This window comes from Trichechus manatus, unplaced genomic scaffold (assembly GCF_000243295.1).
Source record: "Trichechus manatus latirostris isolate Lorelei unplaced genomic scaffold, TriManLat1.0 scaffold00038, whole genome shotgun sequence".
In the NCBI taxonomy this organism is placed as follows: Eukaryota; Metazoa; Chordata; class Mammalia; order Sirenia; family Trichechidae; genus Trichechus; species Trichechus manatus.
The window spans coordinates 17,763,311-17,789,726 of NW_004443974.1; the positions used below are offsets into that span (position 1 = coordinate 17,763,311).

General features: G+C 39.1%; 1 protein-coding gene across 2 annotated transcripts in view; it reads left to right on the top strand.

Moving 5' to 3' along the window:
• The window catches only part of TJP2 (tight junction protein 2), a 142,771-nt gene that overhangs the window by 106,456 nt on the left and 9,899 nt on the right, over positions 1–26,416 (top strand). For both annotated transcript variants that reach the window (XM_023730848.1, XM_023730847.1), the window contains 11 exons: positions 754–907; positions 9,856–9,964; positions 10,074–10,204; positions 11,674–11,740; positions 12,748–12,898; positions 17,525–17,633; positions 18,369–18,579; positions 19,721–19,908; positions 21,171–21,266; positions 21,934–22,013; positions 22,433–22,643. In XM_023730848.1, the coding sequence (XP_023586616.1) occupies positions 754–907; positions 9,856–9,964; positions 10,074–10,204; positions 11,674–11,740; positions 12,748–12,898; positions 17,525–17,633; positions 18,369–18,579; positions 19,721–19,908; positions 21,171–21,266; positions 21,934–22,013; positions 22,433–22,643 (1,507 nt within the window). The remainder of the gene's footprint in view (positions 1–753; positions 908–9,855; positions 9,965–10,073; positions 10,205–11,673; positions 11,741–12,747; positions 12,899–17,524; positions 17,634–18,368; positions 18,580–19,720; positions 19,909–21,170; positions 21,267–21,933; positions 22,014–22,432; positions 22,644–26,416) is intronic.

The following is a 26,416-nucleotide window of genomic DNA, read 5'->3' on the forward strand; positions in this document are numbered from 1 at the left end:
AACAGTTTTTACATGTACAGTTCAGTGACATTGATTACGTTTGCATGAGATGATTTTTATCTGAAAAACCAGACTTTGAGATTGGTATAGTTTATTGTTACATTTCTTGTAAACCTCAAGTACTGTTTTCTTCTCTCTATTTATTAAAGTTTAAGCTCCTAAAATAAGGAAAGTTGAGAGGGAGAGTTGGTGGCATTATTAATGCTGAGTATTTAGTAGTTTTTGTAAACCTGTCTGGTCAGGAAATAAATTCCAGTAATGAGCTAAACCATCATCTTGATCTTGGAAGTTAAATAAATCAGCAGAGTAACTGAAGGACACTATAGCTCTTTTATGCCTAAATTGAGGATCCAGGTATGCTGGGTTATATTTAATTTAAAGGGTAATTAATTTTTCTTCAGTCAGTCATTCCAAAGCCTATGACTGTTGGAATATCTGAGTAGAGCTGTTACATTTTTAGCAGGGGAAAATAGGATTTTCCTGTTTTGTTGAGAATGGTTGTATTGTATATAACTTTGTTGTTCTTGTTGGGAGCAGTCCAGTTGATTACAACTCATAGCGACCCCATGTGACAGAATAGAACTACCCCATAGGGTTTTCTTGGCTATAATCTTTACAGAAACAGATCACCAGGTCTTCCTCGGAGCTGCTGGGTGGATTCGAACCACCAACCTTTCAGTTAACAGCTGAGCGCTTAACCGTTGTGCCACCAGGGTTCCTTGCATATAACATTACCATTCTTCATAAATACAGATCAATGGAACTGTCACTGAGAACATGTCTTTAACGGATGCTCGAAAACTGATAGAAAAATCAAGAGGAAAACTCCAGCTAGTGGTGTTGAGAGACAGCAGGCAGACCCTCATCAACATCCCTTCGTTGAATGACAGCGACTCAGAGATAGAAGGTAATGAGGAGGTTGTGAGCTTAGCAAGGAAGGCCGTTGCTTTCTGCATTCTCCTCTCTACTTCTAGCTGTTTAGCTGGAAATTACATTTCCAACAAAACCCTCCCTTTTATTTTTTTTTAAATTTTATTTATTTTGTTGTTATTGATGAATATACCTAGCAAAACATACACCAATTCAACTGTTTCTACATGTACCGTTAAGTGACATTGAGTACATTCTTCTAGTTGTGCAACCATTCTCACCTTCCTTTTCTGAGTTGTTCCTCCCCCATTAACATAAATTTACTGCCCACTAAGGTTCCTATCTAATCATTCAAGTTGCTTTTGTCAATTTGATACCATATAGGTAGTTCTTAAAAGAGCATAATGCTCAAGGCAGATGTTTTTTACTAGTTATGCCAAACTATTGTTTGGTTTAAGATGACTTTAGGGGATATTTTTGGTTTAAGGTTTAAAGATTATCTCAGGGCAGTAGTTTCAGGGGTTCATCCAACCTTCATGGCTCCAGGAAGTCTGGATTCCATGAGAATTTGACATTCTGTTCTGCATTTTTCCCCTTTTTATCAGGATTCTTCTATGGAATCTTTGATCAAAATGTTCGGTAATGGTAGCTGGCACCATTCAGTTTTTCTGGTCTCATGGCAAAGGAGGCAGTTCTTGAAGGCAGTTAGCCAAACATTCCATATCCTCCTCCCATTCCTGATGTACCTTCTTTCTCTGTAGCTCCAGGTGAATAGAGACCAATTGTGCCTTGGATGGTCCCTTGCAGGCTTTTAAGACCCCCAGGCACTATGCAACGAACTAGGAGGTAGAACAGACGCACCAAACATGTTATTAGGCCAGTTAACTGGGATGTCCAATGAAACCATGACCCTAAACCTCCAGACCAAGGAACCAAATCCCATGAGGTGGTTGGTTGTACATAAGCTACTCCCCGCCCCTGCCCCCCATTGTTGTAAGTATATCTATCACACAACTTTGTTTGCCAATTCAACTTTTTACAGGTGTACAACTTACCAATAGCAATGACAGTAATCAGCTGTATAACCCTACCCTTAATCAATGTGATATTTCCATCACCATTAGCCCCTCTTTCCCCCTCTCTCCCACCCCTGGTAACCATTAATAAACTTTGTTCTCTATACATTTGCTTTTTCTTGTTTTTTTTATGTAAGTGGGGTCATACAATATTTGTCCTTTTGTGATTGACTTACTATATTTTACGCAAATAATGTGCGCCTTCTGCGTTTGTTTGCCAGCCACATCCCCTGCCACTCAAGGCACCCTTCATAGTGCCGCCATGCCAGTCCTCTTCATGTGTTGCTGTAAAAAAAAATAAATTAGCAAAGCGCGCTTACAAAAATATCTCGTGAGAGGAGGGTGCGGCAGGCAAGTGAACACAGAAGGTGCGTGTTATTTGTGTAAAATATGGTATTTCAGTCAGCATAATGTCTTCTGGCTGAATCCATATTGTAGTATGTATCAAGACTTCATTTCTCCTACGGGCTGAGCAGTATTCCATTGTATGTATGTACCACATTTTGTTTATGTATCCATTGATGGGCATTAAGGATGTTTCCACCTTTTGGCTATTGTGAATAGTGCTACAATGAACATTGACATACAAGTCTCTGTTTGAGTCTCTGCTTTCAGGTCTTTTGCGTATAAACTTAGCAGTGGGATTGCTGGGTCATATGGTAGCCCTATTTTTACTTTTTTTGAGAAACTGCCACACTGTTTTCCACAGTGACTGTAGATTTTGCATTCCCACCAGCAATGGGTAAGGGTTCCAGTTTCCCCCATCCTTGCCAGCATTTGTTATTTTCTGGTTTGTTTTTTTTTAGTCTTAGCCATCCTAGTGGGAGTGAAATGGTATCTTATTGCGGTTTTGATTTGTATCTCTCTGATGGCTAATGATGCTGAGCATCTTTTCATGTGTTTGGTGGCCGCTTGAATGTCCTCTTTAGTGAAATGTCTATTCAAGTCCTTTGCCCATTTTATGATTGGGTTATTTGTCATTTTGTTGTTAAGTTGTCAAAATTTTATATATGTTTTGGTTATATAGATTCTTGTTGGATATATGGTTTCTGGAGATATTTTCCCAGTCAGTAGCTTGTCTTTTCACTTTTTTGCTAAAGTCTTTCGATGAATAAAAGTTTTAAATTTTTATAAGGCTCCACTTCTTTATCTTTTTCTGTTTGTGCTTTTGTTGTTATATTAGATAATCCATTGTTGAAAGCTAGGCCCTGCTTCTTGTTCCAAGAATTTTATGGTTTTAGTTTACACATTTAGGTCCTTAATCCATTTTGAACTTGTTTTTGTGTATGATGTGAGGCATGGATCCTGTTTCATTTTTCTGCATGTGGAAATCCAGTTTTCTCAGCACTGTTTATTGAAGAGACTCTTCTTTCCCTATCAAATGGATTTAGCACCCTTGTCAAAAATCAGGTGACCGTAGATGTGAGGGTTTATTTCTGGACTCAATTCTATTCTGTTGGTCTACGTGTCTGTCTGTTGTTATACCAATACCAGGCTGTTTTGATTACTGTAGCTGTATAGTATGTTTTAAAGTCAGGAAGTGTGAGTCCTCTTACTTTGTTCTTCTCTTTCAACATTGCTGCAGCTATTCGGGACCTCTTGCCCTTCCATATAGAGTTGAGGGTTGGTTTTTCTATTTCTGTAAGGAAGGCTCTTGGAATTTTGATTAGGATTGCGTTGACTCTACAGATTGCTTTGGGTTGTGTCTTGAATTGAATTATATCCCCCAAAAATATGTGTATCAATTTGGTTAGGCCATAATTCCCAGTATTGTGTGATTGTCCACCATATTGTCATCTGATGTGATTTTCCTATGTGTTGTAAATCATACCTCCATAATGTTAATGAGGTGGGATGGATGGCAGTTATGTTAATGAGGCAGGACTCAGTCTACAAGATTGGATTGTATCTTGAGCCAGTCTCTTTTGAGATATAAAAGAGAGAAGTGAGCAGAGAGACGGGGGACCTCGTACCACCAAGAAAGCAGCGCTGAGAGTAGAGTGCGTCCTTTGGACCCGGGATTCCTACCCAGAGAAGTTCCTAGTCCAGGGGAAGATTGATGAGAAGGATCTTCCTCCAGAGCTGATGGGGAGAGAAAGCCTTCCCTGGGAGCTGACGCCCTGAATTTGGACTTGTAGACTCCTAGACTGTGAGAAAATAAATTGTTAAAGCCATCCACTTGTGGTATTTCTGTTACAGCAGGACTAGCTGAACTAAGACAAGTAATATTGACATCTTAATAATATTAAGTCTTCCAGTCCATGAACATGGAGCATCTTTCCTTTTATTTAATTCTTCTTTAATCTCTTTCTGCAATGTTTTATAGTTTTCGTTGTGTAAGTCCTTTACTTCTCTGGTTAGATTTATTCCTAGGTATTTTATTCTCTTTGATGCTGTTTTAAATAGAAGGTTGCCCTAATTTCACTTTCAGATTTCACATTGCAGGTGTACAGAAACCCAACTGATGTTTGTTTATTGACCTGGTACCCTGCAACTGCTAAATTCCTTTATTAGCTCTAGAAATTTTTTTGTGGACTTTTTGGGATGTTGTATATATAGGATCATATCATCCACAAATGAAGATAATTTTACTTCTTTTCCAATCTGGATACCTTTTATTTCTTTTTCTTATTGCTCTGACAGGAACTTCTAATACAGTATTGAATAGATGTGGTAAGAGAGGACACCCTTGTCTTGTTCTTGATTTCAAGGGGAATGCTCTCAGTCTTTCCCCATTAAGTATAATGTTGGCTGTTTGCTTTTTATATATGCCCTGAACCATATTGAGGAATTTCCCGTCTATTCCAATCTTCTTTAGTGTTTTCATCAACAAAGGGTGTTGGATTTTTACCAAATGCTTTTTCTGCATCCATTGAGATGATCATGTGGTTCTTCTCCTTTGTTCCATTGATGTGGTGTGTTACGTTGATTGATTTTCTAATGTTGAACTGTCCCTGCATTCCTGGAATAAATCTCATTTGGACATGGTGTATGACTGTTTTGATATGCTGTTGGATTCTGTTTGCTAGTATTTTTTTGAGGATTTTTGCATATATATTCATAAGAGATATTGACCTGTAGTTTTCTTTTCTTGTGGATCTTTGTCTGGTTTGGGTATCAGGATTATGTTTGCATCCTAGAATGAATTAGGGGGTATTCCTCACTTCTCTATCTTTTGGAAGAGTTTAAACAGTATTCGTGTCATCTCTTCTCTGGATGTTTGGTAGAATTCCCCAGTGAAGCCTATCTGGTTCAGGACATTTTTTGTTGTTGTTGGGAGGTTTTTGAGAACTGATTCGATCTCTTCACTTGGTATGGGTCTGTTGAGATATTCTATTTCCTCTTGAGTCAGTTTGGGTAGGTTGTGTCCTTCTAAGAATTTGTCCATTTCATCTAGGTTATCTAGTTTGTTGCCATACGGTTGTTCATAAATATTCTGTCATAATTCTCTGTATCGGGTCAGTTGTAGTATCCCTTCTTTCATTTCTTATTTTGGTTATTTGCATCTTTTCTCTTTTTTTCTTTGTGAGTCCAGCTAAAGTTTGTCAGTTTTACTAATCTTTTCAAAGAACCAGCTTTGGTTTTATTGATTCTCTTTATTGTTTTTCTGTTTTTGATTTTATTTATTTCTGCTCTGATCTTCGTTATTTCCTTTCTTCAGGTAGGTTCAGGCTTAGTTTACTCTTCTCTTTCTAGTTCGTGGAGTTGTTGAGTTAGTCTGTTAACTTGAGATCATTCTTTTTTCATGTAGTCACATATCGCTGTAAGTTTCTTTCTGAGTACTGCCTTTGCTGCATCCCTTAAGTTTTGGTATGTTGTACTTTCATTTTCATTTAACTCTAAGAAATTTGTGGTTTCTTCCTTGACCCCTTGGTAGTTTAAGAGTGTGTTGTTTAATTTCCAGTATGTTTGTGTATTTTCCAGTTTTTTTTCTGTTATTGATTTCTAGCTTCTCTGTTGTGGTCCAAGAGAATACTTTGTATGATTTCAGTCTTTTTAAATTTATCAAGACTTGTTTTGTGTCCTAACATAGTCTCTCCTGGAAAATGATCCATGTGCTCTGGAGCAGAGTGTATATTATGCTGTTTTTGGCTGTAGTTTTCTATATATATGTCTAGTTGGTTTATCGTGGCATTGAAGCCATCTGTTTCCTTGTTGATCTCCTTTCAGATGTTTTGTCCAGTATTGAACGTGGTATATTGAAGTCTGCAACTGTTATTGTAGTACTGTCTATTTCTCCCTTCAATTCTGTCAGTGTTTGCTTTATACATTTAGGAGCACTGATGTTGGGTGCATATATATTTATGATTTTTAAATCTTCTTAATTGACCCTTTTATCACTATATAATGTCCATCTTTATCTCTTCTGACACATTTCATCTTAAAACCAACTTCGTCTAATATTAAGATTGCCACCCCTGCTCTCTTTTGGTTACTATTTGCATGGAATATTTTTTTCCATCCTTTCACTTTCAGCCTGTTTGTTTTCTTGGGTTTAAGGTGTGCCTCTTGGAAACAGCATATAGTTGGATCATGTTTTTTATCCATTCTGCCACTCTCTACCGTTTGATTGGAACATCTAGTCCATTTACATTCACTGTAATTACTGATAAGAAGTGACTACTTTTGCCATTTTGTCATTTTTGTGTGTGTGTATCTTAAGCCTACTTTGTCCTTTGCTACTGCTTGCTGCTGCTGTTGTTTTTTTAGTTTATTGTAGTGAACCTTTCTTGTTCCCTTCTTGTTTCCTTTTGTGTATGTTTATTATATATTTTCTTAGTGGTTACCATGAATATTACATTTAACAGCTTGTATTTATAAAATTCTAGGGTAAGTTGGTACCAACTTAAATCCAGTAACGTACAAGAAATTCTATATACCATTCCTTTCCCCTCTCTTTTTGTTTTTGTTATCACTGATTATGTCTTTATATTTCATGTGCCCTGTAACATAATTTTATCCTTGCTTTTTATATATTTGTTATTAAAACGTGAAGGACAAAATGTTTCGAATTAGCATGAATACTTTTATTACTAGCCCTTGTACTTGTCCATGTATTTCCTTTTATTAGGAATCTTTATTTTTTATGTATAGCTTTGAATTACTTTCTAGTGTCTTTTCCCTTCCATCTACTGAGCTCCTATTAGTATTTTTCATAGGGCTGGTGGTGGCTATGAGTTCTCTCAGCTTCTGTTTGTCTGGGAATATTTTAATTTCACTCTCATTCTTGAAGGACAGTTTTGCTAGGTATATTATTCTTTGTTGGCAGTTTTTGTCTTTCACACTTTAAATATGTCATTTCATTGCCTTCAGGCCTCTAGTGTTTCTCTGGAGAAACTGGCACTTAATTTTATTGGGGGTCCTTTGTATGTGACTGTTTGCTTCTCTTTTACTGCTTTCAGGATTCTTTCTTTATCTTTACTTTTTTAGAGCCTAACTGTGATGTGTCTTGGTGTAGATCTCTTTGGGTTTATCCTGCTTGGGATTCTTTGAGCTTCTGGGATTTGTAGATTCATGGTTTTTGTTAGATTGGGGATATTTTCTGTAATTATTTCTTCAAATATTTTTTCTGTCCCTTTCTCTCATTTCCTTCTGGAATTCCCATGATGCATATATTAGATCTCTTCTTGTTGTCCCATGATTCCATTAAACTGTGTTCAGCCTTCTTGAGCCTCTGTTCTTGTTGTTCTTCAGCATCTGTAATTTTAACTATCTTATCCTCTAATTTGCTGATTCTTTCTTCTGCCTGATTAAATCTGTTGGTAGGTCCTTCTGTTGTGTTTCTTATTTCAGTTGTTGTCCCTTTCTGTTGCAATATGTCTTTTTTTAGATCCTCATTTTGTTCTTGCATTGTTTTCTTTATTTTTTTTAGCTCTTTGTGTTTTCCCTTGGTTCTTTAATTGTGTTTAATGTTGTTGTATTATATGTTTGCATTTTTTTCATCATTTGGTCATCTCTAGATGCACTTTGACTCCCTTTGTTATGTTCATTTGGATGGGCCATTGTTTTTCTGTTCCTTGTGTGTCTTATGATTTTTTTGTTGTTGTTGTTGAGACATTAGAATTTTCAAGGGTGTTAACTTTCTCTGTTTTCTCCAGTATTTTGTGTTTTTGCCCGCACTGCTTTCTGTAAAAAAAATACTCATAGGCAGGCAGAGCCTTTGTCCTTTGCTTACCGTTTCCTATGATGGCTCCTTCTCCCTCCCTCGTTTAATTAGGATTTGAAAGTTTCAGGTCTCAGTTTTCAGCTTTCAGTCTTTCCCAAATACATCAGAGAACACACTGTGGTCATTCTGTCTACCTGCAGGGGCACCACCACTCAGGCAAGATATCATGTAGTAATCAATCTGTCCACCAGCGGATGCAGTCCCCTCTCTCTGGTTTTTACTCCTTTCCCTTCTCTGTTTCTGCAGCCATGTGTTTAGTTGGAAAACTCACACTCGGCGAATCCCCTTCGGAGCTGGATCTTGCCCTCCGGTTTTGCCTGACGCTTCCTTCCCTACTCTGTGGGGGCTGCTTATATGTGAGCTGCATTCAGGGGAAGCACAGGCTGACTTTCCTCCGTTTCAGAGGAGGTGGGGCTGGCACTCCCCAGAAGGATTTCTGAGAGATCTGTCTTGTTGGTTTCAGAGCCCCAGTGGCCCTGTGGTGGTTGGGGGAGCAGTCTCCATTGAGATGACCCACCTTCACTGTAGGGGAACCTTCTGTAGGAGTTCATGTCAGTCCAGCAGCTGACAGTTACCGGTTGTCACACTCCAAATGGACCCCCAGGGAGGTCTGCCTTGTTGCTAAAATATAAGTACTCAGCTGATATTTTCTTATTAAAGTGTCTTTTGAAATTAGGTTTCTGATGGGAAATTCTGGTGTACTTGTGAGCTGCCAGTGGGCTTTGATTTAAGCTACTGGAAGCAAAACATGTCTGTACAAGTGACTCAGAGAACTAACCAGATCATTTATATATTTGTTAATTGATCATTTTTGCACTTACTTTGTGTGTGTTTAAAGTGGCTATTAGTATTTACAGCAAAGAGAAAATGATTTGGAGGAAAGCCACAATAGGTAGATGCTATAACTAAAGAATTGATCAGAATGGCTGGACATTGTGCTTCACTGCTTAGCAATCCATGTTATCTCTTCTCTTTTTAAAAAGTTATATTCAGTGCTTGAATGTGACTTATACATAGGATAACACATTAACCTTGTTAAAGTAAGGAGTCACGATAATTTCCTTCTTATCCATCTAATATTGCTTTTGTGCAAGAATGTTTAGGAAATATTAAGTTCTTATTTTAAAACAGCATTTTGTTGCCTTTTAAGAGAATTTCTTTATAAATCCTTAAGACTTACTTTCATTTCCAGTATACCAAAAGTCTAATCTGTCAGTCACTATATCTGTGTATCCTATGCTCTGAGTCAGTTCAGGAAGCAAAGGGATCCTGAGAACTAGTTCCAGAACCTAGGGGATTATGGTTTATTTCATTGCGACTCAAAGTATGGTCCTTGGACCAGCATCATCATCTGGTAACTTGATAGAATCACAGAATCTTAGGTCCCACCCCAGAGCCACTGCTTTCTAACAGTTTCTCCAGGTGATCTGTGTGCACATTAAAGTTTGAGAAGCCCTGCTCTGTTTGGTAAGAATGAGTGTATACATATATGATCCCAGTAATTGGATTGTGAATCTTCAATAGCAGCTTTGCTGGAAACATAAAATTCTGAATTTGGCATTGTCTTTGTCAGTTAAAGCCCTTTCCCTTAAAACTATCAAGTTTTTCAAGGGAAGAATATTAAACTTACAGCGAATTTACTGTCTGCCTCTTTCTCATTTCCCATGTTTCCTACCTAGAGAATAGTATAATTTCTGTAGAAGTGTTAAATAATTTATTAAAATGTCTTATTTTTGAAACCAGACATCTCCGAAATAGAGTCAAACCGATCATTTTCTCCAGATGAGAGAAGACAGCAGTATTCTGATTATGATTATCATTCCTCCAATGAAAAGCTGAAGGAAAGGCCCAGGTAAGAAGATGTGTATTTTCCATTGTACACACCTCATTGTCAGTGTACACACGGTAATGCATTTTTGAATTTGTCACATTATGAGACATTAACATGATGTCTGCTTAAGTTCAAGAGAGGACACATCGGGCAGACTGTCCAGGATGGGAGCCACACCTACTCCGTTTAAGTCCACTGGTGATGTCGCAGCTGTGGTCACAGAGATCAGCAAGGAACCCAGACACCAAGAGGAACTGCCAGGTGAGGCTTTATCCTGCTCATTTTCAACAGGTGTCTTCAGAATTGTGTACTTCACAATTCCCAGAGGGTGGCTAGAGCAAGAGAGAGAGAAATTATGAAAAATCATTCTCATATATGTAAGAGGCCCCTCCTTTCTCTCTTTCTTTTAATACTGAGAAAATATAAAGAATGTAACAGCTTTTTCTGTCTTTAAACAGAATTGGTTATGTTGGTAACATTTTGTCACATTTGATTAGTTGAGGTCCTTTTGTCTCCCATCCTTGATCCCAGTCCTACTCCTCTAACCCTGCTCTCTCCTATGATTATAATAATTTTACATAAATATTGACCCATGGATAAATCATAGTATTATTATATAATTTTTCAGTTATAAAAATGCTATTTTCATGTACATATAATTATACACCTTGCATTTTAGAGGTTCATTTTTCTTTTATTTTTTTACTTTTTTTATAATTGTGCTTTAGGTGAAGGCTTACAGAGCAAATTAGTTTCTCATTAAACAATTAATGCATAAATTGTTTTGTAACATTGGTTGCCAACCCCACCACATATCAGCACTCTCCCCTCTTGACCTTGGGTTCCCCATTACCAGCTTTCCTGTCCCTTCCTGCCTTCTAATCCTTGCCCCTGAACTGGTGTGCCCATTTAGTCTCAATTTGTTTTATGGGCCTGTCTAATCTTTGGCTGAAGGGTGAATCTCAGGAATAACTTCAGCACTGAGTTAAAAGGGTGTCCAGGGGCCATACTCTTGGCATTTCTGCAGTCTTTGTCAGACCAGTAAGTCTGGTCTTTTTTTTTTTTTTGTGAGTTAGAATTTTGTTCTACATTTTCCTCCAGCTCTGTCCAGGACCCTCTATTGTGATCCCTATCAGAGCAGTCAATGGTGGTAGCCAGGCACCATCTGGTTGTGCTGGACTCAGTCTGGTGGAGGCTGTGGTAGCTGCGGTCCATTAGTCCTTTGGACTATTATTTCCCTTGTGTCTTTGATTTTCTTCATTCTCCCTTGCTTCAGACAGGGTTCATTTTTCTTATTTTGTGAAACCATTGACACTTGCTAATGCCTCAAAGTAGCCTGGTGTCCTGGTGGTGCAACCATTAAGCGCTCAACTGCTAACCTAATGGTTGGTGATTTGAACCCACCAAGCTGCTCCATGGGAGAAAGACCTGGTGATCTGCTCCTGTAAAGATTACAGCCTAGAAAACCCTATGGGGCAGTTCTGTGCTGTCACATGGAGTTGCTTTGAATTGAAAATCGACTTGATGGCGCCTGATAACAACAGTAACGGTGCCTCAAAATTGAACTTCATCTTAAAGCCTTATTTTTATTGTTTCATGTGCTGACATATCTGTAGCATAAGATACAGACTTCAATTTTTTTGTGGATTTTGTGATCTTTATACTTAAAAACAAACCAACAAACTCCTGTTAGTCCAGTTTGATATTGAGAGATGTTGTTTAACCCACAGCTCCTCAACCAAAACCAGCCCCAAGAACTTTTCTTCGTCCTAGTTCTGAAGATGAAGCAATATACGGGTATGTATTTCAGTCTATCTCTCTCTCTTATTTTCCTTCCCATACAGCTCTGTCTCTTTAGCTGAAATCCAGAAGAATACTGGTTTTTCTGAACAGATGGTGATTTTGCTTATGAACAGTCATCTTTAACCAACCTCTGTTGCTAGTGTTTATGCGTAAGAGAAATTACTTGTAGGACGGGTAAAATGTGGAAGTGGGTTAACTTTGTGGTGTTCATTTGGTCTGCTTGTCTACTTCTCTGGCTACTTTTCCATAATGTCATTCTGAATGTTTGTGTTTAACAGAGAAATAAATTCAGGATAGGTGAAGTATTGCTAGACCATGGTGTTTCTGTATGATGTGGTGACATGATGATCCCAAAGTATGTGTATGTATCTGTGAGGGGTGGGAGTGACACAGTGCTCTGCACTTGATTGATAAAGACCCTTGGTTTAGTGGTGTTCAAAAGCAGCTGCCTCCAGGATTAGGATCCAGCTTCCCTGAACCTAGGCTGTGTCTCCATTTGACAAGAGCCCTGTGGTACTGACAGGATTTCAAATGACCTCAGCTTTAGCCCTGGCTCTCCCCTTTATTTGCTTAATAATCATGAATGAGCTTTTGTAAACATTCTGTATTTCTACATTTCACCAGTAATGCAGGCCTACTACAGAAAAATCTATGAAAGCTGGAACCCGTGTAGGGTGGAAACCTGTCAGAGAAGGAAAACTCAAATATTTTATACTAAACAGTGATAGAAAAGAAGTGACTGCACCCTGTCAAAGGTGGAAAATGTGCAAGATCCAGAAATACAAGGCAGTCCTGTTGAGTTCTAGCTCTCACAGGTTTCACTGTCATAATTTCACAGTCCCAAGGAAGATAAAATCATAGACTACATGAGAAAAATGAGACAGAGCTTAGTGAACTGCAAATCACTCTACAGACAGAAGAAATGAAATATCTGCTTGCTAATGTTCATCCTCCATTCTAAAAATATCCACCTCTTTCCTTTCTGAAACTGAACTTGGCAGCCCTAATACCAAAATGGTGAGGTTCAAGAAGGGAGACAGCGTGGGTCTCCGGTTGGCTGGTGGCAATGACGTCGGGATATTTGTCGCTGGCATTCAAGAGGGAACCTCAGCAGAGCAAGAAGGCCTTCAAGAAGGAGACCAGATTCTGAAGGTAAGGAACATCCAGCCCTGTTTCTAGAAGTTACATGGAAAGAGTGAGGTTTTCTGGGAATTCTGACTTGAGGGAGGATAATGGAGCAGGTGGTTCTGCTTGGGAAAAGAGAGCAGCTACTGGTTTGTTGATGCTGATCATTGAAGTCTCTATGTCCCTCAAATGGATTCTGTGTTCTCAGTCCTGGAGCCTAAAGCCCACCCCCATGTCTGGGAATTAAGAGTGTTTAAGACCCTTGCGAGGAATCCCTGGATGGTGCAAATGGTCAGTGTGCTTGGCTGCTAACCTAAAGGTTGGAGATTCAAGTTCACCCATAGGCACTTGGTAAACTGTGCCTATGGAAAACACAGGCTGCCATGTTCAGTTTCAGAAAGGAAAGATGGGGGATAGTTTTAGAACGGAGGATGAATATTAGCAGAGGAGAGATTTAATTTCTTTGTCTATAGAGTGATTTGCAGTTTACTAAGAAGAAGGCCTTGGCGATCTACTTCTGAAAAATCAGCCATTGAAAACCCTATGGAGCACGGTTCTCCTCTGACACACCTGGTGGTCACCACGAGTCAGAGTCTCCTTGACAGCAACTGGTTAAGACCCTTACAAAGATTTTTATTAGTTTGATTTAAAAATAAAATTGAGACTGTAACTAAGGAGAAAGATCTTTCAAAAGACCTTGCTAATCTTGAGTTTTTCATCTTTTCCCTTTGTCTGATGTTACTCTTACAGCAGTGTGCTGTAATAGAACAAAGATGTGTGTGGGCGCCAGACCCTCTGATTTGAACCTAGTTCCAGGCTCTCATTAGTTATGTGACCTTGGCTAAACCTCTGAGGCTCGGGTTTCTGGGTCTGTTTAATGGGGATAAGAATACTTGCCTTACAGCAACGCTGGGAAGATGAAAATAGATAACATTGACAAGGCCCCTAGCAGAGTTCTGGCACAAAGTGGGAATGCAAACGTCCATTCTTCTTCCCTGTTGGAAAACAACAAATAGCTGCTGCTTATTATGTTATTGACATCAAAAATTATCCAGGAAAGGTAATTTCTAGCTAACCAGATATTGATACTTTAAAAGTTACTGTATATTCATATAATTTATTGATTTTAAAGACTTAAAAAATGATAGCTTTGGCATTTTATGACATTTTATGATATATTTTTAATTGACTTCAGAATAAACTTCAGGAACTTCAAGTACTTCATGACTACAAAAATACAGAATTCTAGAAAACTGTCTTCATTGGGACTTTTACTTTATAAACTTGAAGTTCTTACATATGATTTTCTTTCTTGTTAATTTTAGTGGAAAATTCACATGTAATAAATTTAGGAGTCTGTTAAGAGCTTCTAGGCTAGAGGGAGAGGGGAGAAGACCAAGTCATAGAGTTCTCAGGGAAGTAAGCAGCAACATTTAAAACCAGATGGTCTTTTTCCTTCTTGGCTCATGGCCTGATTGTGGTAGTTCAGATTTCGTTTCTGGAGCAGATGAAGGGCAGACCTTGATCATGAGCTTTGCTGAAGCTTTCCAGTGAAATCCTAGACTCTGCTTGGCTCTGCTTAGTATCCTGGATGACTAAATGTACCTGACTGAACCTCATGGACCACACGATTCCAGGAGACAAACACTCAGGAAGATGGAGATAAAAATCCCGTCCAAGGGCCAACTCATACCGACGTACTCTTGGGCTAATGCTAAAGAACAAAAAGCGTATTTCCAGACTAGTATGGGGCTGTAGAGTCTCTGGGTGGTACAAATGTTTCATGTGCTCAGCTGCTAACTGAAGAGTTGACAGTTCGAACCCATCCAGAGGCACCTTGGAAGATAGGGCTGGTGATCTGTTTTTGAAAGCTCACAGCATTGAAAACCCTTTGGAGCAATTCTACTTCATACACATGGGGTTGCCATAGTTGGAATCAGCTCGATGGCAACCAACAACAACATGGGGCTGTAAAGTCTCTGGGTGGTACAGACAGTTCCTGTGCTTGGCTGCTAACTGAATGGTTGGAGGTTCAGGTCCACCAAGAGGTGCCATGGAAGAAAGGCCTGGTGATGTACTTCTGAAAAATCAGCCATTGAAAGCCCTATGGAGCACAGTTCTCTGACACACATGGGGTCTCCATGAGTTGGGATTAACTTGGTGCCACCTGTGGTTTTTTTTGAAATGGAGCTGTAGAGAGTTTAGGATGCTAGCTAGAAATTTGGAAGCCTTTGCTCATGAAGGTTTGAGGATAAAATATTTTTGTACCGTACAGGGAAAAGATTTTCTGAATCCCCATGACGAAAAGTAGTGAATTTACCTAGGGGTTTGACAGTCACCCCCTCTGTAAGTTGTTAAAGACAGAGAGAGTCATCTCAACGAGTAAAAAGTAATGGCACTCAACATTTCTCCTTAAGAAAGTATTTTGTTTCCTGTTATCACCCTGACTGGAGTCCCCGGGTAGTGTAAATGATTAATGCACTCGGCTGCTAACTGAAGAGTTGGAGGTTCAAGTCTACCCAGAGGTGCCTTCGAAGAAAGGCCTGACAATCTACTTCTGAAAAATCAGCCATTGAAAACCCTATTGGATCACAATTCTACTCCGACACACATGGGGTTGCCATAAATTGCTGTAGACTCAGTGACAACTAGTTTTGTCACCCTGGCAACAAGGAAGAAGGGGGTGAGAACTGGCTTCTTTTGCAAATAATCCAATATGGAGGTCAGGCAGTAGATGGTCCTCATTCTTGGGCATGATTAAATTTTCTCTTGATTACAAAAGGAGCCCTCAGTTCTACGAAGAAGTGAAAAGGATTGAGTTCATCTCCCGAGATGGAGAAGCTGTTATACAATCGTAAGCTGTGGCTGATACAGAAATCCTCTTCAGGCTCACAGACACTGCTCTACCCTGTAGACTACTAAATAGCTAATGAAAGAGGATATTTATTGGAAAGGACTGTACAGTCTAACTTCCACGTATAGAAGTGCCGCCCTAGCCTTTTCTACCTTCATTTGTTTCAGAGGTCCTGTTCATGGTCAGAGTGCATATAGGAGGTGAACCATGTAGGGATACTAATCACTTTTTTCTGTTCTGGGTTTTTTAAGCTACCTCTTCCTTTTGTAGAGGTGAAAGCGTGGCAGGTGGAATGAAGGCATGAGTGTGTTGTGCTGTAGCGTGATACATGCCTCATCAGTAACAGAAGTGCACTTATATTCAGGTTTTTTGTGCTTGGCTTGACCATTTCTGCTTATTATTTGTCTGGTAGAGTTGTCATTTCTCTTTCAGAAACTTTTATGGAGTAAGGGGGGAAAACCCATTGCCATCAAGTCAATTCTGACTCATAACCACTTTATAGGACAGAGTAGAAACCCTAAGTGGTGGTTTTTTTTGTTTTTGAAATGGAGCTGTAGCGAGTTTAGGATGCTAGCAAGAAATTTGGAAGCCTTTGCTCATGAAGGTTCGAGGATGAAATATTTTTGTACTGTACAGGGATAAGATTTTCTGAATTCCCATGGGTTTCCAAGGAGCGGCTGGCTGATGGATTCAAACTGCTGACCTTTTGGTTAGCAGCCAAATGCTTAAGCACTGCGCCACCAGGATTAGTTTGTTTAACACCATGTGGCTTTAAAAAATGTAGCAACCAGGGGTGCTTTAAAGTAATATTTGCATTTTATTTATTTGTAATTATTCTGTTTTGAAATGGTTTTAAAGGTACAGAAGTAAGATTTCAAAATGTCTTTTTCTGTGTGCCACAATTTTACTTGCTTTCTAACTCATCTTCCAAAACCTATTTACAGTGTCCCCCTGCCCAGTCAGTGGGAAATAATTGTGTGAGCTCCTTGACAGAAATTGGTGTGTGCCAGAAGCCTGACCCTATAAGGCTGTGTATTAGGCTAGTGGAAACCCTGGTGGTGTAGCAGTTAAAAGTTTGGTTGCTAACCAAAAGGTCAGCAGTTCGAATCCACCAGGTGCTCCTTGGAAACCCTATGGGACAGTTCTACTCTGTCCTGTAGGGTCGCCATGAGTTGGAGTTGACTTGATGGCAGTGGTTTTTTAAATTTTTTTGTTTTTTTAATTAGGCTAGTGGTCTGCCATGGAAGGCTAATGCTCTTCAATTTTATAAACACATATTAAACACCTTTTAAGTGATAGAAGCTATAGGAGAAAGGTGGAATTGGTCAGAATCCTTATTTGCAGGTTTTTATTTGAACCAATTTAAAAACAGTGCAAATGCCTTAAGGTGGGCCAGCACATTTATTTGCCACAGACCCCACCATTCTCTATTGTCTTATAGTTGTCTGTTTCACACTTGTACATTACCTGCCTGACCACGTCTGTGGGAGACTCAAGGAAGAGAGGGAGACAGACACAACCAAAAGGAACTCTAATCTGATCTACTGTCCCATGATGGAAAGGCGTATCCCCGAGGGATTGTTGGCAATGTGGGGAGGCAGGAAGATGTAGCAGTGCACACAGAGCTTGCAGCCAGGCAGGCCCATAGTGTGTGCTGAGTGGATTGATAGGGACACTAAGGGCTTCTGTGTTTCTGTATTTGCTCTGGTTGGGCCGTGATGAAAACAGACAGGCAAAAAGCTCAAGTGACACCTTATAATAAACTTCTCATTTTTTGTTCTGTTTGCTCTTCCTATCAGGTGAACACACAGGATTTCAGAGGGCTGGTTCGGGAGGACGCCGTTCTCTACCTGTTAGAAATCCCCAAAGGTGAAATGGTGACCATTTTAGCTCAGAGCCGAGCTGATGGTGAGCAAGTTTGGTCATTTAGCTTAGTTTGGAGGTGGGACAGAGTTGAGGAGGAGGATGAGAGAGGTGTCTTGGGGGACCAGAATAAGCAAATCTGGGTATTAAAAAATAGAAATGGATTGTGGTTCACGGGTGTGTGGAGAAAATTTGGGAATCATTAAACTTTGTCTAAAAATGTTTTCTATGCACCACTGCAATAATTTCACTACTTGTATCAATTCGGAATATATCTGCTTTTCTGAACAATGACACATCCTTTTCTGGACAGTGATGTTTTTGAAAATAGACCTGCCTGGAGTTATTATTGAGTTTCTGGAGATGTCTTACCACATGATGGTCAGCCCCCAAGTTAGCCCTTATCAGTCTTTGAAAAGTTGCTTAGCCTTTTCAGGCCTTATTGTTTTTACCTGTAAAGTGGAAGATGATAATATCTTCCCTGTCCGCTTCAGAGGGTGGATTAGCAACTCATGAAGTTAGTTTCTCATCCTTCTTCCCCGCCCCCCCCTTTTTTTTTTTGTCAATTCCACATTTTTCACTTGTACAATTCAGTGAAACCAGTTATATCAGTCATGTTGCGTAACCATCACCAACAATTTCTCTCACCTCGAGCCACGGTTCCCACAGGGCCTATGCTCTGAGTTGACTGAATGGCAAATAGGTAAGAGAGGCGGTCAGGGATAAGGAAACGCCAGATAGATGCAGCCAAATGCAGCAAACGATGCTTTTGTCTTTCAGTGTATAGAGACATACTGGCTTGTGGCCGAGGGGATTCATTTTTTATAAGAAGTCACTTTGAGTGTGAGAAGGAAACGCCTCAGAGCTTGGCATTCACCAGGGGCGACGTTTTCCGAGTGGTTGATACGCTGTATGATGGCAAGCTGGGCCATTGGCTGGCCGTGAGGATCGGAAACGAGTTGGAAAAAGGCTTAATCCCTAACAAGAGCAGGTATCTGCAGTCACACATTTCCCCACACCCCTCGTAATCCCTCTCTCCTCAAAAACAACAAAACGCCCTAAAAGGAAGCCCACATGACTTCATTGTTTGTCATCATGTCCTCTCCCATCATCTGCTTTGTTGTCTGGGGAATGACTGGGAGTTGTAAAATACCCACAAGTTTCTTAAACAATCAAGACTGGACCCACTGAGGCTGGAGAAAGCCCTGAGACTATTGCCCGGAGATACTCTTTAAACCTTGAATCAGAACTATCCCCTGAAGTCACCTTTAAACTAAATAACAATTTAGCACAAAGAGTAAAAGATTGTCACCCTTAAGTGTTGTGCTCTTTAAAAAAAACTGTGTACGTAAGACCAAAAGGACAACAGTTCCTGTAAAGCATAGATGAGAAGTTTAGGGAGCAATGAGTCTAAGTTAATGGGATTGAAACAACTAGAACAGAAATAACGAGAATGTTGACATATGTGAAGAATGTAACCAATGTCACTGAAAATTACATGTAGAAATTGTAGAATGGGAGCGTGTTTTGCTGTGTATATTTTCACACACACACACCCACACACACACACCCACACACACACAAAATAATATTAAAAATATCCACCAGCTAATTTGCTGTGAGTGTTTAGCATTACGTGGTTGGTTGGTGAACTTGGCTGATGTTTGCATGATTTCCTAAGGAGTGTCTGCTGCCTTATGCGGGCTATGAGGTGGATACTGAGTGGCAGCAACGTACCTCTTAGAAATAAGTCAGCCTTGTTGGGTGCCCAGCCCTCATCTTTGGGAGGGGTTTAGGTGCCTCAGTGAATACTTTCTGGCTGACGGTAGGTAGACCTAGGAAAGACACCTGTACTTTGGCAGGGGTTCTAGGTGTGTTTACTCTATGCCAGCTTACCAGAACTGGGTCAAGTGGAATGTGTTTATTACAGAGCTACTTCTGGTGAGTTTTGTATAGACCCAACCTCTCTCTGGAAGTAAAGGCCGCCGTGTTTCCCACCACATAAAACTTTCTCAAGTCAAACCTTCTCTCATCCAAATGCATAACTAAAAATGACGGGATTTGGTTAATGACACGCTCATTGCCTCATTTTGTGGATCTAAAGATTTACTTCTCACGGTATCTTCTCTCAGAGCTGAACAGATGGCCAGTGTTCAGAATGCCCAGAGAGACAATGCCGGGGACAGGGCAGATTTCTGGAGAATGCGTGGTCAGCGGTCTGGAGTGAAGAAGAACCTGAGGAAGAGTCGGGAAGACCTCACAGCTGCTGTGTCGGTCAGCACCAAGTTCCCAGCTTACGAGAGGGTTTTGCTGCGAGAAGGTAAGCCACGGGCCAGGAGATGATCCTGTCTCCCTTCTGAGTCTATCTCCCTTCATTTTCAGGCTCTAACTGTCCAGTTCTGACTTATTTGCATCACCTAGGCCAACGTCAGGTTATAGAGATAGAATCATATTCAAAGAAGAAAAAAGACTTTCAAAAGAATGAACTGTCCGAACTCCTCAATGGAGACGTATTTCCACAACCTAAAGTTTTTTTTAATGTCATCATTCAAAATTTCTACGTATTACCCATGGTAGAGTTTATCTTTAAAAATGGCCAGAGGAGTCAAGGAGTATTTATCAGAAAAGAACTGGGCTAAATTGAGGGTGGGAGAACACACAATTTCCTGTCATTTAGTTGTGTTATTATCAAAAACTGATAAAAGGTTCCTCAATAAGTTAAACATGGAATTACCACTGTTGTTGTTCGTTGCTGTTGAGTCGATTCTGACTCATAGTGACCCCATCTGTGCAGAGTAGAACTGCTTCATAGGGTTTTCAAAGTTGTGACTTTCAGAAGCAGATCAACAGGCCTGTCTTCTGAGGCATCTCTGGGTGGATTCAAACCACCAGCCTTTTGGTTAATAGTCGCGTGCTTAACCATTTGCACGACTCAGGGACTCCGTAGAATTACCGTATGACCCAGCGGTTCCACTCCTGGGTATATACCCAAAAGAATTGAAAACAGGTGTTCAAAGAAAAACTTGTACATGAATGTTCATAGCAGCACTATGCACAATAGCCAAAAAGTAGAAACAACCTAAATGTCTATGAACTGATGAACGGATAACAACATGTAGTAGTAGATCCATACAACAGAATATTATTCAGCCATAAAAAGAAATGAAGTACTGATACACACTATAACGTGGAGGAACCCTAAAAACCTTAACGCTAAGTGAAAGAAGCCAGATACAAAAGACCATATATTGTATGATTCCATTTATATGAAACATGCAGAATAGGTAAATCCATAGAGATACAAAGCGTATTACTGGTTGCCAGGCACTAGGGGTAGGGAGGGATGGGGAGTAATTGCTTAATTGGTATGGGGTTTCCTTCAGGGGAGATGAAGATGTCCCAGAACTAGGTAGTGATGATGGTTGTACAACATGTGAATGTACTAAATGTCAATAACGGCAAATTTTATGTTATCTATATTTTACCACAATTAAAAAAAACAACCCCATAAAATATTTTGCCTTCTATCTTTACAGTTATGTAAATGTGTATGTTTTAATGGCATTTCTTGTCTCATTGCAGCTGGTTTCAAGAGACCGGTGGTGTTCTTTGGCCCCATAGCAGATATAGCAATGGAAAGATTGGCAAATGAGTTACCTGACCTGTTTCAAACTGCTAGTAAGTCTGTCACTGATTTTTTTTTTTTTTCCTTTACAAATTTTTATTTTCAGTAATGAACATCCACAGACTCTTCACCTGGAGTCACTGGTTGTTAACATTTTCCCATGTGTGGGTTCTCTCTTTCCCTCTTTTTCCCAACACACACACACGCACACACACGCACACACACGCACACACACGCACTTTTTAAAATTTCTGCGGAACCATTTGCCATCATGACGGTTCATCCCCGAGTCCTTGAGTATACATCTCCTCAGACAGAGCAAGGACATTCTCCTACACAGTCATAATACTGTTGTCACAGCCAAGAAATTTAACACTGATACTTAATATTATTTAGTATGTGTCAATTGTCCCAATTATGTCCTTCATAACTTTTTTTTTTTTTTTTTAATTTAAGGTACAACCAAGGAGCATTCATTACATTTGACTTTTAGGCCTTTCTAGTCCCCTACTTTTTTCTAAATTATTATGTAACGTTTATATTTTGAAGAGTCCAGGCCAGTTGTCTCGTAGAATCTTCCATATTCGACTGACTTAACTGTTTCCTTATGGTTGGATTTAGGTTAAAAGGGTATCGTGGATCCTTCTCATTTGTTGGGGCATCTGGTTGTCGTCACTAATTTTTAAAAGATTAATTAGCTCCTTGTTTGTGCTTTTGCAGAAACGGAACCAAAAGATGCAGGATCAGAGAAATCCAGTGGGGTAGTGCGGTTAAATACTGTGAGGCAGATTATTGAACAGGTGAGAAAGTTCATCCAAAAGCTGTATGTTGACTGAAGGAACTGGATCATGGTTTTCTGCAGATCTTCTTTTTTTTTAAAGACTAAAATCTGTATTTTAATAACCATGAAATGTTAATGATAACAAATTAATATAAGCGTGAACTGGTTCACTGGGTGGAAACCAATCACTTCTGTGGCATTGATGTCTTGGTTTTTTTAATGTTTTTAGCATTATACCAAATAAGCTATTGATTAATTTTATCAAAAGTTCTAGTGGATTGATAATATTAAAGTGGGCATTATGTGGAGGAAAATGATTTCTGCTCTTCAGTTTAAGTTTACCAATTTTTCTGATGCAGCCTTTACTTATTTAAACAAACTCTTTGGTTCTCCTTGATTTAACATAGCCATGATGTCACTTTTCCCCATTTGTAACAGGATAAGCACGCACTATTGGATGTGACTCCAAAAGCTGTCGACCTGTTGAATTATACCCAGTGGTTCCCAATTGTGGTTTTTTTCAACCCAGACTCTAGACAAGGTGTCAAAACCATGAGACAGAGGTTGAATCCAACGTCCAACAAAAGTTCTCGAAAGTTGTATGATCAAGCCAACAAGCTTAAAAAAACTTGTGCGCATCTTTTTACAGGTAAGTGAAATTTAGTTTCTTTGCCCAAAAGTGAGAAATAGAGAATTGAAGAATAGAAGAAATAAGGAAGTAATCAGAATGAAGAATTTGAAATTATGCTCATGACTCCTGGAAAAGTAGTTAATCTCTAGTTTGGTAGCTTAAAAGGATAGATTAGACCTGTGGTGTGTATGTATTTAACTTTGCAGTTTTGACTATTGTAAAATGTTCATAAAGATCCATGACATGGAATAATTGGTCATTTCGCTGATACTCATATTTTTAATCGTGAGTACCACAAGGCTTTTGTGTGAGACTGCAAGGCTGGCAACTGAGCCTAGCTCATGGCCCAGCACCACATCTCAGTATAGTTTGAGTCATTGTTCCCTACTTACCATTAATGCATGCAGTAACTTGTGAAGTGATAGAAACTTTGTTTCATTATTTTAGAAATGTCCCCATAATAGAAACTTGAACACTAATTGGATTTTGAATGATATTAAGGTTTTATTATTCCTGCTTTTAGGTATGATAATAATATTGTGATTATATTAAAAAAAAAAAGAGTCATTATCTTTTTACAGATACATATTTAAATATTTATGGATAACCTCATATGATGTCTGGGATTTGCTTAAACAATTTGCAGTGGGGGTGTGGGTGAGACTAGATGAAACAAGGTTGGCCAAGAGTTATTGAAGTTGGGTGATGTGTACACGGGCATTCATTAAACTGGTCTCTCTACTTTTTTGTATTGTATGTTTAAAATTGTCTGTAATAGAATGTTGTTTTTTTAAGTCCCTGAAATGAAGACCCATTGCTACCATTACCCATGAAAGTAAAACGGTCTAAGAAAGTGACATATTTTAGTAATGACTATATGCACTTCCTATATAAATGACTGGTTCTGTGCGTATGGTATAATTAAGAGCTTAAAAGGGTTATGTAAATTTTTTGGTCATGCAGTGCTTTATTTTGTGGGAGCAACATGAGGATATGGCATGGATATAATGTCCTTGGGATTTTTATATCTCATACTGAGGGGAGGGAGGTTAGTGAGTGTGAGTTGGCTTTAGACTCTGTCACTGGCTTTTCTCATTAAAGAAAGAGAGATGTACTGTTTACCACTATGGTGAAATGTAACAGGGAGTTAATCCAAAACCCATTGCTGTTGAGTCGATTCTGACTCGTAGTTACCCTGTAGGACAGAGTAGAGCTGCCCCATAGTTTCCTAGAAGCAGACTGCCACATCTTTCTCCCGTGGAGCGGTTGGTGGGTTCAAACTGCCGATCTTTTGGTTGGCAACTGAACACTTAACTACTGCGCCACCAGGGTTCCTCAATAGGGAGATAGTTTAACCAAATGCATAGGAGATAGTGATCCATCATAAACTGGGTTTCTGAGAATGTAGACACTTGTGCCTTGGGTATATCCCTGCATATCATTTGTCTGTCATTTTTATTTGTCCTTCTTTAGTTCCAGATAGTTGGAGCTCATATGCCCTCTTTGGGAAATCGGTTGTCTGGACCAACGTAATATCCGTTATAGTCTTGGTTCATCAGAAGCAGTAGTAATAATAGTATTAATAATAACAGCAACACCTAACAATGATACAGCCTTTTATGTGTGCTGTCTTGGTAGGCCTTGAAAAAGGTGACTTTTGCAAGATCACATATGTAATGGATGGCTGAAACCATGTAATGTGGTATCTGTGACCATGTGTTGAATATTCTATATGCATTATGGCACACACACGTTATTCTGATGCCAGAAGGGTTCTCACTATCATATAGTGCAGTTCCTCTATTTCACAGATGAGAAAACTGAGACCCACGTGATCGTGAATGATGTTAGGCCTCCCCCCACAGCATCACGGTTGTGCACTTACCAGCTCAAAAGAAGTCTAGTGCACAAGTATTCACTTAATTGGGTTGTGCCTTTACATGGGGCTTAGGAGATTAGCTGCTGTGAAACTCTTAGTATTATTATTTTTCTCATGTGCTTAACTCTTAATGTAAATTCAGTAAGAGGTTTTAGGACTTTTTCTTTTTTTCATTTTATCAGGGGGCATGAACATGTTTCTGCATTTCATAAATGACTCTTTTAGCTTTAGGTCTGTAGCATGATAAATACAGACTGCTCATCTCAGACAGCTCCAACATAAAGCACCTTAATGTTGCATTTAGGGCAAATCACTCATTTTGTCCCTGGGGGTTTCCTTATCAACTGAAGGTGCGCGATCTTATTTGTATTATTTAAGTACAGTGCCATTGCATTTTACCCATGAACACAGTAATCTTTGCAAGGCACCATTAGAAGGATATAAAAGTCCAAGGAATCAAGGTTACTTTTTCTTGGATTGTCCAATGTATCAGCTTATTTTAATGCTGTAAATAATTAATAACCCAGGAAACTGAAAGCTCATTCAGGATTTTCCAAGGTCAGTGTTAGAACCCTCTAAGTGAAAGAACACTATGTAGCTAAGAAGAAAACTTGAAACCTAGCTGTTTCCAAAAGTTGCTTAATGGTTCTGTTTGGCTGCAGAAGGAATGTTCATAATGCCATGGTCTCTAACAAAAGGCATGAAGGTGTGGTTTTAAAGAAAAAAATCCTAATTTGCTTGCAGTCTGATATTTTTAGGCCTGGTTTAATTGTTTCTTTTTCTGGACCAGTTTGCCTATCTGATTTATCCTCATTAGGCTCATAAATACATACTATTGAAGAACAATCTCATATATTGTACCTGTTGGTATTTTATATCTGTGCTCTAAATCCATACTTTTAATTGGGCAGTGTGACGTGGTGGCTAAGGCCATAAGCTCTGAGGTCTAGCTCCCGAGTTTGTATCCAGGCTTCTCCACATCCTTGGTATGAGATCTTGGGCTAGTTACTTTCACTTCTCTGTGCCTCAGTTTCTCATCTGTAAAATGGGCATGATAGCAATACCTACCTTGCAAGGTTCATATAAGCATGAAATGAGCTAAATCTTTGTAAGGTACTTGGAAAAGTGCCTGGTCAATCCATAGTAAGTGCTGTTATGCAAGATAAATTTTGTCCTGAATGGGAAATATATATTCCTGAAACACACACCAGTTTAGGTTTGGTTTGCTGGTGTAGTAATCTACTAACAATTACTAAGGGTTAATCTGTATGCATAGTCGAAAATGTTCAAGCCTATCAAAAGGATTATATAGATTAAGTGTTGCCTTTAGTATTTTTTTGGAGGGGTCAGTAGTATATTTCTGTATACATTTCTTTTTCATGATATACATGTCTTATGTAATGATCTTTAAAATACAGGACTTTTGTATTTGTTTGAGGTGTGTTATCTGGTGATATGCTCCTGAAGACAATTTTTTTTTTTTTTTTACTATTGAGTCAATATTTTATTTAAAAGATACAGATTTTTTTTTTTAAAAGAACCTTTGGACAGAGGAACAAGTTAAATGATTCCGTGAGGATGTAATTAGTGAAATCCAAGCAGGGAAACCATTAGACAACTCAGTTTTTTTCAACAAATAAATTGCAAGGGAAAAAAAGGAGGGGAAACCTATAGACTAAAAGAGGCTTAAGAGACATGAACAAAATAAATGTATGACTCTAGTTCAGATTCTGATTTGAAAAAAACAAAACTTTATGAGACCATAAGGGAAATCTGAATAAGAATTATTGTCAGTGTTGAGTGTGATGATGGTAATTGGTCTTTTTTTTTTTTTCTTCATGGTGACCCCACGTGTGCAGAGTAGAACTGCTCTGTAAGGTTTTCTTTCTTTTTTTTTTTTTTTAATTGTTGT